At 37.2% G+C, this 20,091-nt stretch overlaps 1 protein-coding gene across 3 annotated transcripts; it reads left to right on the top strand.

Annotated features, from left to right (window-relative positions):
• The first annotated feature begins 48 nt into the window (after positions 1 to 48).
• On the top strand, positions 49 to 12,088 carry LOC107792016 (amino acid transporter AVT1A). 3 transcript variants are annotated; one of them, XM_075253575.1, is made up of 10 exons: positions 49 to 187; positions 284 to 497; positions 2,303 to 2,586; positions 2,944 to 3,158; positions 4,869 to 4,892; positions 4,982 to 5,162; positions 5,241 to 5,460; positions 5,539 to 5,674; positions 5,843 to 6,011; positions 11,990 to 12,088. In XM_075253575.1, exons 2-10 carry the CDS (start codon positions 310 to 312, stop codon positions 12,016 to 12,018), a joined length of 1,446 nt encoding a protein of 481 aa, XP_075109676.1. In that variant the 5' UTR covers positions 49 to 187; positions 284 to 309; the 3' UTR covers positions 12,019 to 12,088. The 3 variants fall into 3 exon arrangements, with proteins under 3 accessions (XP_075109676.1, XP_075109677.1, XP_075109678.1); XM_075253576.1 differs by lacking the exon at positions 11,990 to 12,088 and adding an exon at positions 5,750 to 5,773 and having other exon boundaries at positions 5,870 to 6,048; XM_075253577.1 differs by lacking the exon at positions 11,990 to 12,088 and adding an exon at positions 5,750 to 5,770 and having other exon boundaries at positions 5,865 to 6,010.
• Positions 12,089 to 20,091: the final 8,003 nt, after the last annotated feature.

Raw genomic sequence — 20,091 nt, 5'->3', positions numbered from 1 at the left:
TGTAAGAGGAAAAAAGGTTAATATTAATTAGTTTCATTGATTAAGCTGAAGCAGCACGTCAGTGTATATGTGTCTCTTCCTCAGCACCTCTCGTGATTCCTCCTCTTTCTCAGCCACCGAAAACCCTTGAAATCCTCCAACTCATCGATCCTCAACATTTCGTCGTTTCTATGTACTATATTTCATAGTAATGTTTTTCTTTTCTTGGATATTTATATAACAGACTTTCTCTAACTGGACTTATGATTCTTGTTGTTTTCTGATTGATTCTTTGATTGGTTAGTTTTATTTTGCGAGTTGCAAATAATAATGGCGCGGAACAAAGACGGGGAAAACGAGGAAGATGAGTTTTTCTGGGAAGAATCAGATGATAATGTTGAAGCTGGTCATATTAATACAGAGGAAGAGATGACAGAAGATGATGAACATGAAGAAGGAGAAGGTAGGCCTTCTCGTTCCTCTTCATTTGTTTCTCAACAATGGCCAAAGAGTGTCAGGTAAGTAAGACTCTACTCTTGCTTATACATGTTCCTGAACTAAATCAATTTCTGTATATGTACTCTGTGTCTCTCCCAGTTTCAATGAAACAACACGATCCTTTCAATTATGGCTGCCAGTGAATGCTAGTATCTAGAATAGACAAACCTTGATGTGGTTGAGATGCATTGCCATAACCTCACTGTTGAAGACATAATTAATTAAATAAAATGTACTCTATCTAATGGGTTATGGTTTTAGAATGTCATACAATTCAACATGATATTAGAGCATGAAAAAGTACAGAGTTCAAGTCTCGGCACCATCTAGTATAAGAAAGAATTTCTTCGTGCTTGGCTTATAAAAGTAATCAGGTGAAGGGACGTGGTAAATATATTATTAAGTAAATAAATGTATACGAGGTTGTCACGCAATTCAACACTCGCAAGGACAATATTACCTTTCCCCTCTATGTGACGTGCTATCAGTAGTCATTTGTGCTCTGAATGACAAACTATTTGTAGTTCGGTACAATCATGGAGCTTTCACTTATACAGGAATAGGAATTTTATACATCCTTGGTGATGTAACCACGAGGCGAGATCTGTAAGTTATGGTTACTAGCACATTTAACCTTCAGAAATTAGCCAAATTTAGGGGTTTCAGTGGGACAGGTGGCAATATTCAAGGGAAAATTCAAAAGGACTATGATTTTACTCTTCTCAGAGCTTTTAGCCAACCTATTCTCTCTCTCTCTGGAATATTCTTCTTCTCTGTTACTCTGAAATCCTCAATTGATGGACCTTATTAGCTCATTCGCTGTTATTTCATCACCGTTCCATGAACGCTTGCAAGGGGATAATAAGTTTTTGATGGTCGTTTGGGGGGACAAACCGAGGTAGTAAATGGAGGGCACAAGTAGTATTTTGGCTCCCTGTAAGCTGCCCGGAGGGCTAACCCAACTCCTCTTGGGAAATAGAAGGTTAAATATGTTGATACAGAGCTATTAACATCAATATCTACTTAAAATTTATTTAATATAAGTAGATCTAAACCTGAAGTGTTCAATGTTGTGGTGATTTTTACAAATGATGTAATTGTAGTAGCTTAGGTATACATTGAACTGTTCTCTATGAATTTCCAACTAATTAGAAGATATGTGCTATGTTTCATTTTTCTTCCATGCGAAGGTAGAAGATCAAGTATTCATATTTACAAAATGTTGTATTGCTTACAAAAGTTAGTTTTCCAATTGTATATGCCTCCTTATTGTCACTATTTTTATGTATGAGCTATTTCATATTTGTATTGTTGGAACTGAGAAATTGCTGATGCCGTGGACTGTTGTGAAGTACTTCAGTGCAACCATAGTGAATTGCAGAAGGGCTACTGAGTAGGGCTTGTCCCATGAGTTGGAGTTAACACTCCAAGGTGTTTCCTAGTGGTTGTGACATTCTTAAGTTTGGCTTAGACTAAGGTTTTATTACAGTGGGAAATTTGAAGATAAATTGATTCTGATCTTTGTATTGCTCTGGGATGTTGCCAGGTATAAATGAAATTTGGAAAAAGTAGAGAGAACAGACTAAAACCTCGATCAAAATATTTAGATTATTGTGTTAAGCTATCGCTGGATGCACCTTGTTTCCACTCATATGGCTACTGCTTGTACTAGAATTAGAATTCATATGGTAACTTCAGGTGACATCAATTACAGGCATAATTTATGATTGATGGATTACAGGCAAATGTTTAGCTATGTTCAACTCATTTGAAACTATTCGGGCCTTAATTCTCTTTTGTTTCCCAATTCCGATTCTTCTTTCAGGGAGTCTATGGATATTTACACAATTGCTGCATCACCAAACTTTGGATCCTTTCAGCCTGTAGCCAGCTTTAAGTATTCGACTTCTGATATCTCTAGTCAAAATAACTTGGTTTGGAGTGTAAAGACCCCTTTGCTGTCTATTGATGGGAAGAGTCACCAGAAAAGCGACCTTGATGTGCCCTGGAGATCACAAGCTTCATGGCCAGAAAAGGTTTCATCACATATAATCACGGGAGAACTTCCAATTAGCCACGGATGTAGCCTTGTTCAAACTATATTCAATGGTTAGAATCCTCACTGTAATCTTCTGGGAATGCAAAATCCTTTGTTTCTGGATGGTATTCTATCTGCAATTTCTGATCAAGATTTGGGCTCAGAGAAGCACTCTAGAGAGGATATATAGTTAACAATAGAACAAGGTTAAAAGATGAAGAGAAATGGAAAAAGAAAAATATCAATGAAATAAAAAGTTTACACTTAGTGGGAACGGTCTATTCCTTTGCGTCATTTGCAGCACCTGTTATCAATATAGTGGTTTTCTTCTTTAATTTTTTGGTCATGATTACATTCCAGTGATTCTTTGCTTAATTGAATTGTTTTTATTTTATGGAATTTCAAGGGCTTCTCATGCTATGTAACAGGAACAAATGTCATGGCTGGAGTTGGACTTCTTTCTACACCTTATACAGTGAAACAAGCAGGTTGGGCAAGCATGGCAGTGCTTGTTCTTTTTGCAGTAGTCTGTTGTTATACTGCTTGTCTTATGCGATATTGCTTTGAAAGCAAAGAGGGAATTACATCATTTCCGGACATGGGAGAAGCTGCATTTGGAAAATATGGACGTATTCTAGTATCTGTAAGTTCATATATTCAGCTTTGCACCTAATTATAGGCTAGTGGGCTAAGGAGATATTTGGTTATTATGTCAAAGACCATGAGGTTTGTATTATTTCATTTGATATATACAGTTAATTACCTAGTTATATGGCAGTGGGCTAGGGGGATATTTAGCTACTATGTAAAAGACCATGATGTCTCTTTTCTTTCATTTAATGTAAACATGGTGGCTTACTAGCCCGACAAATTGTTTGCTACTCTCAGCAATTATAGCCTGTATAATATGCCTTTTCTTTGCTTTTTAAGAAAATCACCTGACAAGTCCTCAGAAGTCGCAACTATAAGATTGCTTCGACTAATGATCTGAGGGCATAAAGAATCTTGGTCATTTCAGGTGACTGAAATAAGAGGGAAGGGAAAGAACAAAAACAAAGAAAAATAAAAGGCAAAATACCTTAAACCACTCCTAAACTTGGCTCAGATTATTAGTATCCTCCCCGAACTATGTCCGGTCTTAATTACCCCCCTCAACTTGGCCTTTTGAGGGCCATTACCCCCTAGACGTTGATGTGGCAAAAAGTGTGGGTGCACTCGTCTGCCACGTGAATTTTTCTGTCTATGTGGCATTTTTTGGAAAAATAAAATATTTTTTTTTACCTTTTTAAGATCTACTTTTTTAGATAATTTTTTTCGAATAAAATTTATAATAAAACTTGGATATAACTACATTATTTAGGCTAAATATTTTTATTTGGCCAATTTTAGTTAATCTTTTTTTGAATTTGACCTGAAAATAAAGATTTATACAACTGAAATAAATAGTCAAGATATCTAAAAAGCTATAAAAAATACATAGTTTGAAATTAATTATTTTGACTATAATTTTTTATATATCTCTAAATTACGATGCTCTAATTTTGTTTTTTACATATTTACCTAAAAAAGTAAAAATACACAGTTAAAATAAATAGTCATTGCATCAAAAGAAGAAATAAAAAGAGTGTACAATTGCAGCAATAAAGATTGTACACTCTTTTTATTTCTTCTTTTGATGCAATGACTATTTATTTTAACTGTGTATTTTTACTTTTTTAGGTAAATATGTAAAAAACAAAATTAGAGCATCGTAATTTAGAGATATATAAAAAATTATAGTCAAAATAATTAATTTCAAACTATGTATTTTTTATAGCTTTTTAGATATCTTGACTATTTATTTCAGTTGTATAAATCTTTATTTTTAGATCAAATTCAAAAAAAGATTAACTAAAACTTTATTATTTTTGGCCAAATCAAAATATTTAGCCTAAATAATGTCGTTCTATCCAAGTTTTATTATAAATTATATTCGGAAAAAAATATCTAAAAAGTAATATTCTTAAAAAGGTAAAAAAATATTTTATTTTTCAAAAAAATGCCACATAGAAAAATCCACGTGGCAGGTGAGTGCACCCACACTTTTTGCCACATCAGCGTCTCAGCGTCCAGGGTGTAATGACTCTCAAAAGGCCAAGTTGAGGGGGTAATTAAAACCACGAATAGTTCGGGGATGATACTCATAATCTCCGCCAAGTTTAGGGGTGGTTTAATGTATTTTGCCAAAATAAAACAAGTCAATGAAGTGGAAAGGATTAAATATGTGGAGTAAGACTTATATATAAGCCAATAATGAAAAGGTGGTTTCTAAACTACTGAATGTTAACCCTGTGGTTTTCTTGGTTTGGTGCAGATTATTTTGTACATGGAGCTATATGTAAGAGATGCACTCCTCAGCTGGATTTGCAGATTGTTTGGTCTCGTTTGACATTGCTCAATTCCTAATAAGTCTTTCTTGACTTGCAGTCCTCTTGTGTAGAATTTATCATACTTGATGGAGATAATCTCAAGCAGCTATACCCTGGAGCACACATTTACTTGTTTGGTTCTCGATTGGACTCCATGCACTTGTTTGCAATCATTAGTGTTCTTATCATTCTGCCCACAGTTTGGTTGAAAGATTTACGATTGATCTCTTACCTTTCAGGTTTCCAAATAGTTCTACAGCTGCGACCCATTTTTAGTTCTTTATCAGATCATAATACTACATTGCCCTTTTTTGCAGTCGGAGGTCTCATTTCGACAGCTCTAGTGGTCGTATGTCTTCTCTTACTTGGGACAGTAGATCAAATTGGATTTCGTCAGACGGCTCCAGTGGTAAATTGGAGTGGTATTCCATTTGCAATAGGTGTCTATGGGTATTGCTATTCAGGGCACTCTGTTTTCCCAAATATCTATCAATCTATGGCTGACAAAACCAAATTTACAACAGCAGTCATTGTGTGGTATAGAGGGCTTTATGATTTTTATTGATCACTTTCTTTTTACAGCCACTATAATGTTTGGTTTTGGGTATTTTGCAGCTTTACTTTGTGTATTCTCTTATATGGTGGTGCTGCAATCATGGGATTTCTTATGTTTGGTCAATCTACGCAATCACAGATTACTCTGAATTTGCCAAAACATGCTTTTGTTTCTAATGTTGCATTATGGACGACAGTGAGTTTTGTTTGCTCTCGTCCCTTAGAGCTGTCATTATCATTTTATATTTAATTTATTTCATTTCATTTGCAGGTAGTAACTCCAATTACCAAATATCCTTTTATGAGATTAAATTTTCTTTTAAGAAGCTTTTTCAATGTTGTCAATGTTCTTATCAATTTCTAGTTAAGTTCCTTAACTTTTCACAAATATTCCTTGTTACTGAACCCGTTAGCTAGAAGTATTGAGGAGTTGCTTCCTGCAGCTTTGGCTACTAGTTACTGGTTTTTCATTGTCCTAAGGACAGCATTGGTTATATCTACACTTTGTGTTGCATTTCTTCTTCCCTTTTTTGGTAAGTTATTTTAAACCGTTTAATCTTCCTTCTTGTTCATTGATTCACACTGCACTATTCGTAATCAATTTTGTAATTGTTATGTTTCTTTTAGCTGCCTGTTGACACATATGTGCACATGGCTGCTTATGTGCTGCTTGTGGTAGTTGACCTGTTTATCTCTGCTTATTATATCAAAAAGTATAGCGTACTCTGATTTTCTTTGAACCCAAATATCACTCAATTTACAATCAATGAATCAAAACGGGAGTCTTGGAGCAGCGGTAAAGTTGTCTCCATGTGGCCTATAGGTCAATGGTTCGAATCATGGAATCAACCATTAACGCTTGTGTTATGGTAGGCAATCTACATCACACCCCTGGGGTGCGGCCCTTCCCCAGACACTGCGTGAACACGAGAGACTTTGTGTACTAGGATGCCCTTTATACAATCAATGAACAGAATATTGTGTGCATATTCTATTACTCCTAGGAATCATAAAATGATTCTCTAATGCAGAATACTTAAAGGAGAAATCCTAAAAGTAAAGATCAACTTTGGTTTCTTGAATGGCCTAGGGTTGTTTGAAGGTCAATTTGATCTTTTATTTCCATCTTCTATGCTTTACTATGGTAGATTGCTTCTTATGAAGATTCTTTTCCTGCTTACATGCCTACTGTTTTCCATATCATATTCTTATGCAGCAGCTAATATGAATCCTTTAGATTATACTCAGATTGGTCTCCCTGGCCTATTATTAAAGTTATTGCTGCAAATGTACCCCTCAACACATTCTGGTTTCCTTTTCTTTGAATTCTATCGACATTAGTTTATGTATCCTGATACAATGGAGAATTAATTTATTGAGATTTTGAAATTTGACTATTTATTTAGTACGGGGCTATTTCTGAAGTAATAATTGATAAAATTTTGATGATGGTGGTTTTTCTAAAAATGGAGCAGTTAGGAGTTTTCGAATTCCCTCCGTGAAGTTGGCCTATTGCAGCTAAATTAGATCTGTCCTATGAAATGTATCTGTTATACCACTAGAGTATGCTTTATGAGTGACATTTGGTGTGGAAGATGTATAGAACTTTTGAATTCATTTTTCACCCGTTCTACTATATCTTTTTATGGCTAGATTATACTGAAATGTCCTTCTCAAAATGCACATATTCTTTGTTGTTATCTCCGATTTAGTTTTCTAGATATTTGTCTTGCTATCACTTGCTATCAGGTCTTCCTTCACCTTCTTTAGCCGAGGATCATTTGGAAATAGTCTCCCTACCCTGGAAGGGTAGGGGTAAGGCTGCGTACATCCTACCCTCCCTAGACCCCACTTGGTGAGATTATACTGGGTAGTTGTTGTTGTTGTTGTTGAGGTAAGTAATGATTGTAAATCTTCTCCTGAATTGAATATTTGTTAAGATGTAACTTCCCTTTGGATAAGTTGTATTTCAAATGGCCTTCCTTTCTGAACTTGCCCATTGAGGATGGGAGTTGTTCTGTTGACTAAGGATAAAACTACTCTGTTCTCCATTAGCTACATTTGTTGACTCCAACGAAAGATTGACATTCAATAGGAAAGTGTTTCTCTAGAGTTGCTTGTTATTTGTTGTATTTAAAAGGCAAAATGGCTTCCGGGCCACTTAACTTGCACCAGTTTGTCATTCCGGTATATAAACTTAGAATTTTCCCATTTTAGCACTCTTACTTGATGAAAGAATATTATAAACTACTTTGACGGTCGCCCATACTTATGTGGAGGAGGTGTAGCTGACATGGAAATAATGCGTGCACATCACTGCTATAAGGCGCCTAAATATAATTTATTTTGATCTTTTAGTTGATAAAAGAACAAAAGGACAAAAAAAAGGAGGGGGAGGGGGGTCCAAACCCCTCGTTTCTTCCGTAACCCTTCCCTCTTCTCTTTCTTCCTTCCTTCTGTGCCTTCGATCCCCTAACTCCATCTTCTCCAATCCCTCACTCCGCTGCTCCCTTCTCCTCCTCTCCTCCAAATCCTCTTCCCCCACTGATTCACATATTTCCATGAGAAAATGCAAAACCCTTGAAATAAACCTCAACCGCACATCAAATTCAAAGCCAAAAGTTGTAGTAATAGTGGGAGCAACAGGTTCTGGAATTCTTTACTTTATTCCAAAAGGTGTAATTTTTGTACTCAAAAGCAGAGATTAGTGGAAACCCATCTCCAACATTCTTAAATCCAATGACCCACTTATAACTTTACAAGAAATTCAAGAGTTCAAAGCCATTAGAGCCATGGGCGAGAGTTATTCTTCTCTGCTTCTTTTTATTCTTTGCTTATTCTTGTCTCTTCTTGCTCTATTATAGATAACTGAAGAACTTTAGTTCTCACCTGTGATGGAGTTTGGAAAGCTATGGTGAGAAGAAAGAGAAAGAAATAAAAAGTAGGACTTAGAAAATTAAGGGGGGAGTTGGTGCCCCCTTATGTGTAGTAGCAATTTTAGTGGTCTTTTGCTGATTAGATGCCCGCGTCTGCATTTTTGTAATACACGCGCTATGGTCGGATGGACGGAAGGGTTTGATATTGTGCAAATGTATGCGTTGAAGTGTTTAAATTGAAAAGTTTTAAATTTATATACCGGTATGACAACAGCTACAAGCTTAGGTGGTCCGATGCCATTTTGCCTACTTAAAATGAGAAGCTAAGTTGGTGATGAATATTTTTCAAGGAAAAGACATAAGTTGCACCTTACGGTTGTTCGGAAAAGTCAGTTACACACTTAACCTTTACGAGCGACCTAATACCTCCTTATTCTTGTCCGAAGTGAATTAATACCTCTTTGAGATATATACAACCAGTCGCATGGTGGATGGTGTTGCACACTCTCCCTATGTCTTTGCCATGTATTCCCACATCAGATTCAATTTGAATTTTCCTTTTTTTTTCTTTTTCTTATTTTTACTCTTTTTCCTTATTCTCTCTTTTTTAATTTTCGTCTCCTTCATTATATTTGTGTCAAAATCTCTTCCCAAAGACTCCCTTCGTTCAGTACCATCCTTCACCCCAATATTTCAACTTGATAAATTAGTTTGCAAGTTAATTGTAATGATTTTTGGCACTGTAATACCACGAGAAAGGAGGTTGAGATGAGAGATATGAATCTGGTTAGAGGTTGACGGAGAAAACAGAAGCTTGTCGGAGAAACCTTTCTGGCGAACATCTGATGGGATAATATAGTTTAATTTGAGTTTTCCCTTAGTTAATGCACTTTCGTGGGTTTTCCGTAGTCAACAACAACAACATCAAACTCAGTGTAATCCCACAAAGTGGGCTCTGGGGAGAGTAGTGCGTACACATACCTTACCCCTACTTTGTGAAGGTAGAGAAATTATTTTCGATAGATCCTCGGCTCAAGGAATGATGAAAAAGAAGTACCACTAATATGATAATGGAATAAGCAAAGCGAAAAAAATATCAGGAAGTAAAAGCAAACTACAAATAAGGAAGTACAAGAATAATGCTAATATAACTGGTATGGAAAAGCAATACGCTCAATTACCTACTAACTTTCTACCCTAATCCTTGACCTTCACACCCTCCTATTAAGAGTCATGTTCTCGGTAAGCTGAAGTTGTATCATTTTTTGCCTAATCACATTTCCCCAATACTTCTTCAGCCTGCCTCTATCTCTCCTCATGGTTACCAAGGCCAACCTCACCTCCTTACCGGGGTATCTGTGCCCCTCCTCTTCACATGCCTGAACTATCTCAACCTAACTTCCTACATTTTGTCCTCCACGGATGCACTCTCACCTTGTCCAGAATATCTTTATTTCTAATCTTTTCTTATGGTATGCCCACATATCCATCTCAGCATTTTCATTTTTGCCACTTTCATCTCGTTGACATGTGATTTCTTGACTGGCCACCATTCTGCCGCATACAACAAGTTAGGTTTAACCATCACTCTATAGAACTTACCTTTTAAGTTCTAGTGGTACATTCTTATCACATAGAACACAGGAATTGAGCCTCTATTTCATCCATCTCGCTCTAATATGGTGCGTGACATCATCGTCAATCTCCTCGTTATCTTGGATTACTGACACAAGGTACTTGAAATTTGCTCTTGGGGATGACTTGTGAATCATGCCTCACGTCTTTATCCGCCTCATACGCCACATCGCTGAACTTGCAATCCTAATATTCTGTTTTGGTCCTGCTCAACTTGAAATCTTTTGACTCCAAGGTCTGTCTCCAAACCTCCAACGTTGCGTTAACACCACCTCGTGTCTCGTCAATCAATACTATATTGTCAGCAAATAACATGCACCACGACATTTTCCCTTTGAATGTGACATGTTAGGACATCTATCGCCAAGGCAAATAAAAATGGGTTAAGGGTTGATCCCTGGTGCAACCCCATCATCATTGGAAAGTGTTCCGAGTCTCCTCCACTGTCTTCACGCGGGTCTTAGCTCCATCATACATGTTCTTAATCACCTTAGTATACGCTACCAGAATATTTCTAGCCTCCAAACATCTCTATAGAACCTCCTTATGGGCTTTGTCGTAAGCTTTTTCTAAGTCAATGAACACTAGATGCAAGTCCCTCTTCCCCTCTCTCTAATGCTCCACCAATCTCCTTACAAGGTGAATACCTTCCATAATCGATCGCCCCAGCATAAATCCGAATTGGTTCTAAGAAACAGACAAACTCCTCCTTATCCTCATTTCCACCACCCTCTCCCAAACTTGATACCCCTATTGTTGTTGTAATATTGGATATCACCCTCATTTTTGTACACCAAAATCATCGTGATCCGCCTCATTCCTCGGGCATCTTCTTCGCCTAAAAATAACATTAAACAACCCAGTAAGCCACTCCAAGTCTGTCCCGCCTGCGTTCTTCCAAAACTTCATTGGGATTTTGTCTGGCCCAGCCACTCTTCCCTTGTTCATCTTACGTATAGACCGCTCAACCTTCGCAATATTAATACGCCTACAACATCCAAAATCTAGATGACTCTCAGAGTGCTCCAAATCATCCAACACAATATTCCTATCCTCTTCTTCGTTCAAGAGTTTGTGAAAGTATGCCTGCCATCGTCTTTTAATAAGTGTCTCTTCCACTTAGGGCTGTTCATTTGGATCGGATATTCGAAATCCGAACTGATCCGTTCAATTTCGGATTTCTGATTGTGTTTATAAAAATTTCGGATTTCGGATCAGATTCGGATTAGTATAATTTTAATACGATCCGATTCAATCCGATCCGAAATTATTAGGGCATGTATAAATACTAAACTTTTATTTCGGATAATTAGTACTTTCTTTATATTTTCCTCAAAGTAATTACCTTTACAATTGATGGATTTAGCTATATTGGCACCATAGTACTCTCATAATTGCAGAAACATGAATTTTTCTTACTGTATTGCCTCTTTTACAAAGAAAATATACATATGAGTTTGCAACTTTGAGGCATAATAATCCGATCCGAAATCTGAAAATCTGATCCGATCCAAACTATATAATCCGATCCGATCCGATATTAATTCGGATTACATTTTCTAGAATCCGAAATCTGATCCGAAATGTGCTAAATCCGATCCGATCCATGCACATCCCTACTTCCACCAATACTTTGTCTTCCTCATATTTGATGCACCTCATTTGATTCAGGTCGCAAGCCTTCTTCTCTCTCACCTTGTATAGCATGTACAACTTCTTGTCCCCGCTTTCGTCCCCAGTTCGTCTTACATGCGTCCAAACGCTGCAGACATCATGAATCCTATTACAATATAAACTGAGACATCGATATTTTCTGCTACATTGATACTTTTGAGGTGCTTCAATAATTGATCTCACTTACTAAACAGCAAATTACACCCCTCCCCCCTCACACTCTATTCTCTCTCACACACACTGCAGCCACCTGCACGACAAGCTGTCAAACACACACATATACACACACAGACAAACACTTGTAAATGTTTGAATTCTTTTGTTAGAGAGAGATAATTTTGTATCACATGTTTGATTGATGATGCAGGCGGTAATTATACCAGCTTTGTGCTTTCTGAAAATTTTGGGGAATAAGGCTACAAATAATCAGGTAATCATAGCTCAGGTGTGGTCGTGCTTTTTCATGATTTCAAGCCTTACAATTTTGTCCCACTGCTAATTAAGAGAAGTGGATTCTTCGGGTTACTTCTTTTCTTTTTAAATCCTTTTTCATATTTGATTGTAAGTTGGTTCATTTTTCCCTTTTTTTTTCTTGGTTTGGGTAGTGGAGTGGGCCAGTCTTTGGTTTTGCACATTGGATTTCTTCCGGGCACACAAAATTGTACTGTACTATTACAGTACTTTAAAAAGAAAAGAATAATAGAAAATAATCCCAAGCTCAGCTTTTATGGATAGAAATTCTTGTTCTTTGAGTTCCAATAGTGGCATGCCCCAACCAAGTGAAACTAAGGGTCTGAAAGAGTTCACGATCTGATCTATGGGATGCTAACCCTCAGAGGTTAGAATTGTAGGAAGCACAACTTAGTGGCAAGTTCATTGGGGTCAACTGCTGTTGTAAACTCCTAGTATCCTATTTCTAGTAAATTCTTGGAGAGACTTGGCACATAATTTCTTTTGTGTGATTGTTGATAATGCTGAAGCGGATTTAACTTCAACGGATACCGGTAGATCTTCACGAACACAGAGGCAATTGTGTCTTAAAGGATTCCTTTGCAGGCCCCAATCCATTTCAATCCATTCAGCTCAAAAATGTTTTTTCCATTTGCTAATAGGTGCTGAAACGGCCAAGATTGCATGATTAGAGCCTCTTATATCACTTCCTTCTTTACAGATCCCACAAACCATGAGACATAGCAGGTCTTATTGACTTGGTTATTTCCATGACTACCCCATGATACTAGCTGGCTTCTCTTCTTGGACAGTTGAGTCTATGTTATAATATTTTGATGATTCTAAATGGAGTTAAGATTATCTAATAATAGGTGGTTCACCATTGCAAATTCAACTAGCTAGAGTTTACTTCCGATTACCTATAAAGTTGATTAGTAACATTAAATGTCTTTTGGTCAATTGCTATTTCTTCATTAATTGATGGTTTTAACAAATGCAGATCATACTCAGTGTAGCCATTGTCTTATTGGGGATAGTCAGCGCGTTCATGGGAACATACACCTCTCTGTCACGACTTGCTGAGGAATACTGAAATATTTGCAACATGTCCATATAAAGCATTATGTGGGGAACCTGAGTTGTTGTGTTACTAATTTGTTAGTACGGAGCAAGAAAAATTATAATGATTCATAGAGCTCACGTTCTTTAATCAGTTGCTAAATTGTTTCTGCCATCTCGGCATCGTTTTTCCTGGATATTTGCATAGAATTTGGAGTTCCATAAAATTTGTTACTCTTGGCATTAACTACAGGTTTTTGCTTTTTAGTTGGATTGGTTATCTTACACGTGTCATGCCAACCAAGATGTTATCTATAAAATCCAAACATAACTACACCAAAAAATATCCCAATGACTGATAGTACAAGTCACAGGCCACAAAGACTAAATATACAAAACTGGTATGAAACAAATATAGCATCTGTTTGAAATGTACATAAGCAGAATTCAAATCTAAAACTACCAAGGACAAGTGGTAGTTATGTCCAGAAGGCAGGTGCCTTTTCAGTGCTAGCTCCCTGGGGCGGATTTATGCTTACTGAAGCGGGGTCACGCGACATCGCTTCGTCGGAAAATTTTACTAAATATATGTATTAATACTGTACGGAAACAGATAACTAGGAAAAAATGACACCACTTGACATAAATTGTGTCTTGGTGTGTTGGTAATGTGCTTGATTTTTCTCTAAGAGGTCAAAAGGTTCAAACCTCAACTAGAACATTTTTCTTTTGCAAATACTCAGGACCTTTTGTAACTTAAGACTCAACAAAATCAATAGACTAAGGTTATTTCTATGATAATCAAAGTTATATTTTAATTCTTTTATAAATTTCGACACCGCTTACAAAAATTTGTGCGTACACCCCTGCCAGCTCCCGTCATCCACAACATCTCAGCCCCAAAATCTGCACACAAGGTGCATAAATGTAGTATGAATACAGCCGACCCCATGTACTCAGCAAGTATCAAACTAACCTCGGCAAGGTAATAGAAGCAAGAATTATAAATGATGCTCGCTACTATACAGTTTATAACTCCAACAAGTACAGAAATAGTATGATCAAGTTATGAATCATAGAATAAGCCATCTTGGTGCATAAAACAACTTAACGTACTCTGCTCACTCAACAATCCAGCATATAAAGGAGATATGCAAATAAATCAGGAAACAACCAAGGGAATTGTAAGTGAAGATGAATGCAATAGCAAAATCAAATAAATCTGTTGTGGCGTGCAACCCGATCCAAATATAAATTACATTACGGCTCTCAAGACCACATCAGAGTCTCAGTAACCGACCAAGCCAATAATCAGCCTTTCCAAGGCCCACATCAATCAGAAACCTATAGGTTTCACAATCCATGTGTACACCATCAAGAAGACACATGAGAGGGTGACCCTAGGGGAATGGATCTATATCCACACACTACACGGCGTAGTCACGTGGAATCATAATCTGCCCGGCATGGTCACAAACTCAATATCATAATCCGCCGAGCGTGGTTATAGGCTTAATATCACGGATCCTCTCGGCGTGGTCACAAGCCCAATATCATAATCCGCCCACGTGGTCACAGGCACAATATCATAATCCATCCGACATGGCCACATGCACAATATCACAATCCACTATGCATGGTCACAAACATAATATCATAATCCGCCCGACGTGATCACATGCTATCAATCCAATCTATTTGCAAAAATACATGTGTATGATCAATGAATATCAAATTTCATACTCTTGGACTGGTATAAGTGACATGCTAAGATGTATGCATGTGTATGTGTGATATCACAACTCAAATAAAGTAAATACATCACTAAATAGCAACTATCAGGTCCAATAAGGAGATTAACCTTTATGTAACCTGAAACATGGCTCAACTAGCTCACAACAGGGGTACAAATAAGAGAGGCATCACAACAAGAAGCTTAGCAATCAATTCAAGGCATATCATAGCCTGCAGTATCCGAGCATGGATAATACCCGGTGTACGCACATGGTCTTATCCCCACACTTGTGCGCCACCTATAGCACGTTGCTATCACAAATAACTCAGGAAACTAGCGCCTCAACCATGTTTAGGCAAGATACTTACTTCAAATAAGCTAAATCAACACTCTAAGAAGCCCTTCCCGCGCAAATCAACCTTCGGACGGCTCGAATCCAGCCAAATTAACTTAATATCATGTATAAAATCCATAGGAAATGATTTCAAATAATAAAGCTTCGATCTTTAACTAAAATCGAAAAGTCAACCCGGGACCGCACCCGGGAACCCGACAAAACTCATAAATTCTGAACACCCATTCTAATATGAGTCCAAATACATATTTTTCATCCAAATCCGACCTCAAATCGGCCCTCAAATCATCAATTTATGTTTTAGAAAAGTTTTTACTAAAAGTCTCAATTTCATCAATTTGATTCATCAAACAATCGCTAAATTCAAGGTTGGAGTCATGAAATATAAATAAATCCGAGTCAAAAATACTTACCCCAATTTAAATTGTGAAAATTTCCTCCAAAATCTCCCAAATCCGAGCTTCAAAACCTTGTGAGAAAAAGTCTAAATTCTAGAACAAGTAAAAATATGCGACAGCTGTTCCAGCTCAAATCAAATCCTAGATGATCCCAAAACACACATTTGATAAGCTCAACATAATTCTTGCAAGATTAAACCCAAGATAGCCTTTTGAATCACCCATTTTTGGCCTTAAAATGAGGGATATATGATATTTTGAAGTTTTAAAGGAAGTCTGAAAATTTCAAGGACATAATCAGTATTTTCGGAATTGTTTACACCAGAAAAAAATAACCAACGACAAAAACATTGTTTTAGCACCCAAAACCCATTCAAAACCTTCTGGACACAAAGTATATACGTATTTCAGTTATAAAACACGTTACGAACCTACTCACGCACTCAAAATACTGTAAAGATGTCGTCTTGACCCGATATTGACCGTAGTCAAACTCCAAATCCTTAACTTAACGAGTTTATCAACTAACGATCCAAAACACAACCGAGCCCCTCGGGACCCCATCCAATCATACCAAAAAGTAAAATAACATTATCTAAACTTATCCAAAGGCTCAAAATACCTACGAGAACATTACAACAAAGAATCGGGATTCAAACCGAATAGAATTCCTCTTACGTTGTTACATCTTCATTCCTTCAAAAAGAGTGTCCTAATCACACTTACACACTTTGGATTACTTCCAAACTTTACACACAAGTTCAATTCAACTCTATGAACCTATGCAAAGTTTCGGAACACCAATTGGAATCCAATAACATCAAAGTCAATTATTGGTCAAACTTATGAACTCTTAAGTTCTTCAAATAGCCAACTTTCGATAAATAGTGTCGAATCCTTCTAGGAACCTCCAAAACTGAATTCGAACATACTTACAAGTCCAAGATCACCATACTAACCTATCAGGACCATTAAACCTCGATTCCATGTTCGTTTACCCAAAAGTTCAACTTTAGTCAACTCTTCCAACTTAAAGCTTCCAAATCGAGCGTCAGTATTCCAAGTCAATCCTAAACCATTCGAAAACTAAAATTGACCATACACGCAAGTCATAATACATTATATGAAGCTACTCAAAATCTCAAACCGCCGAATAGAATGCTAAAGTTCAAAGCGACCAATCCAGTTTTTACTTCATCGCCACTTAAACATACGTTCGTCCTGAAACGTGCCAAGAGTCGTTTCAAAGCCATCAAATCACGGTATAAACCCGCCATACACATATAATGGGTGATCCCATATCACCTCAATCCATAAAAGCCCATCGACACAATCTCGACTGAAGATTCTTCCTTTAACCTTAACCAATAAGCCTTAGAACAAACTTTCAATATCCAGGACTCATCTTAAGATCTGATTCTCGTATACACACACTGTATCGATCTCAACCCGCTGCAACAAATCATAAATATATTCAAAAGATATAACCACATAATGTAGCCCATCGCTCATATGCCCATAACACTATCTCTGACCGTAATAGTGTCACGACCCAAATCGATGGGCCGCGACGGACACCCGGTACCTTACTCAACCGAGTACCAACATAATGTATATTTCTTATTGTATTATCATTGGTAACTGGGCCAAAAGGGCCGTCATGGGATAACTAGATTAAACATAAGGGAATACTTAATATAGGACGACCCAACATGTAGTACAAACTTATACATATGATGTACGGGCCTGTAAGGCCAAAATGATCACTCGTATATTGAACATAGGTCGACAAGGCCATACAACCTTTTATATACATGACATATGTCTACAAGCCTCTAAGAGTACATAAATGTCATAAGGCCGGGACAGGTCCCCGACATACCAATCAATACATGTCCAAAGAAAACTGACCAAACAAGCAACTCCGGAGTAAATGGAGCGCACCAACACCTTCTGCTGAGCTGATAACCTACTTGGAGGACTCTCAACCTGTCTATCGGGACCTGCGGACATGAAATAGAGTGTCCCCAAGCAAAAGGGACGTCAGTACGAATAATGTACCGAGTATGTAAGGCACATAAATAAGTATATAAAAGACATGGAAGAAATATGAAGTAAATGGCACTGGCTGTAGGTCTGGATAACTCTGTAAATCATGAAATACTTATAGTGTCATACATATGCGTATGAATGTCATGCCGTGCATAGGTACATGTGTTCATAACATCATCAAGCCTCTAAGGACATCCCATCATATCATCTCAACCATTGTGGGCAAAATTATCAATGTATACCAGCTGATCTGGTGGTGGTGCATATATAACGCCGTAACCTTTTCCTATATCCCATATACATATAATATACATAAATACGTATATATAACGTCATCTGGTCATGGGTCAATGTATATATATAAATGAATACAATGCATGAGAAGTACGTCAATAAAATCTCTCGGAATGTCATAAGACCAGTATACCTTTGAGTAATATCATGAAGTAAACTTTTTTTCAACTTACGTATTTTTCTAAGACCCATGAACAGAAGATGTAATAATAAGACACATGGGAATTCAAGAACATATGCATATCTAATACTTCTATGAATAGAGTCATTTATGGAAGTTGTGCATTTTGCTCGTTTTATTTGTATCGTATAGATCATGCCAAAAGGAAAAGAGGGATAGCCTTAACATACTTGAGCCGATTTTCTTGACAATCCCTCTAACACACGTCAATTCTGACAACACATAACGGCAGATCGAAGTAGGAAAAAATCCGTATGATGTTCATGAGAAAGCTAGTACCGTGCTCTCTTAGAATTGCAAATCCAGTTGCTATTATGCAGTGTAACTTTGTATGAAATTTTTGCTCAAAATTCGTTACTTTGCCAAATTCTAATTCACGTTCCTTTGTGAATTAGAAGTCGTATAGTGAATAAAGAGATTCTTGAAATTTTTGAGCTTCAACCTGTGAGCTTTAGCAAGCATATGAATTTTTCCTCTTAACTTATGTGTAATAATCCCTTACTTTGAGGTTTGTGTGCCACCAATTCTATTAAATATGCCACATAGCACCTAATTGAAGAGTCATTCTTTGGGGCTTTTTATTGGCTGCTACATTGGTTTCAAGACTTTATCCAAAAGACAATCCAAAATGTCTTAAATAAATTACCAATTTCCTAATTAACTTGGAAATTTCCCACTAATCCAACAATTAATCAATTACCCACATAATTAAGAATCATTTCAAATTACTTAAAGTACTACTTATTTTTAGCACACCTTATATACCTTACTATCATGGTCATGTGGTACCTTGTAGGGCATAAGTCCATAAATACCGGGTATTATAGTTCAGACCGTATTTTGTCCCAAAATGTCAAATTTTGACGAATTTCATTTTCTTCGATTCGCTTACCCTCTTACCTTCACGAATTTACTTATTACTTGTTTGAAATCGCATAATGCGTATAGCCTCAAAATAATCTCATTCCCAAGCTTACGTCGATTAACTTACGACGAAACTTTAACGTACGAAAATACGGGATGTAACATCTCATTTCCGAGCTTATATTAATTTAATTATGACATACTTTCACGTGCAAATACGGGGTGTAACAAATAGCAACCCAATATCAAACCTGATACCGGTAACAAAGCTCATATCAAATAAAACCTTGTTCCAAACCTTCGTACTCTGCGAATGATGAAAGAAACATGTAGAAACTCATAACCACTCACCTAATCAACAAGTCGTGGAGTTCTCTCTCCCAACAAGAACCATTGCCAAACTCTAAGCTGATTAATGATATTATTATCCAAACATACCTTATCCAAGTCCGATTTCACTAATTGCAGGTCTAATGATTTTATCTCAGCCAATACAAGCTATTCGACTGACAAGCCATGCCGAATTCCACCTAGTCACACACGACTCAATTCGTTCCTCCAACAAGTAACAACTCGAATATAATCAGAGATAGAAAGAGAGCCAAATAAGAGATTTAGGGCCTTGCCGATGCTCGAGTATGGAGCCTTGCTTGCTCAGTGAACGAGCTTGATTAACCCCCCTCGAAAGATTTGGGGGCTATATAGATGAAGCAGATGGTCAAGGGTGAGCCGAGGTACTTCAGTGTTGTTCACGAAGTGTCGGAGGAGGATTAAGGTCCTCCAAAAGGAAGGGTGAATTTGCCTAAAGCACACCTCCCTTTTGCAGAAGTCGAGGACTATGGGGTCTACCGGGGCGAGCGTGAAGGGGTATGTATAAACAATCAAATACCCTTCCACGTGAATAGTAATGTTGTCATTTGGCCCGGGGATGACCTCCCCCTTGCCCTCCCAGTTAAAGTCTACCCGGACTGTGGGTACTGTTTCCTCGATAATGGAGCATATGTACCTCCATGTTTCCTTACCTCGGTCATGTTAACTAG

Source organism: Nicotiana tabacum, chromosome 5 (assembly GCF_000715075.1).
Source record: "Nicotiana tabacum cultivar K326 chromosome 5, ASM71507v2, whole genome shotgun sequence".
NCBI classification, from domain to species: domain Eukaryota; kingdom Viridiplantae; phylum Streptophyta; class Magnoliopsida; order Solanales; family Solanaceae; genus Nicotiana; species Nicotiana tabacum.
This window is presented reverse-complemented; position numbering and strand designations above follow the sequence as displayed.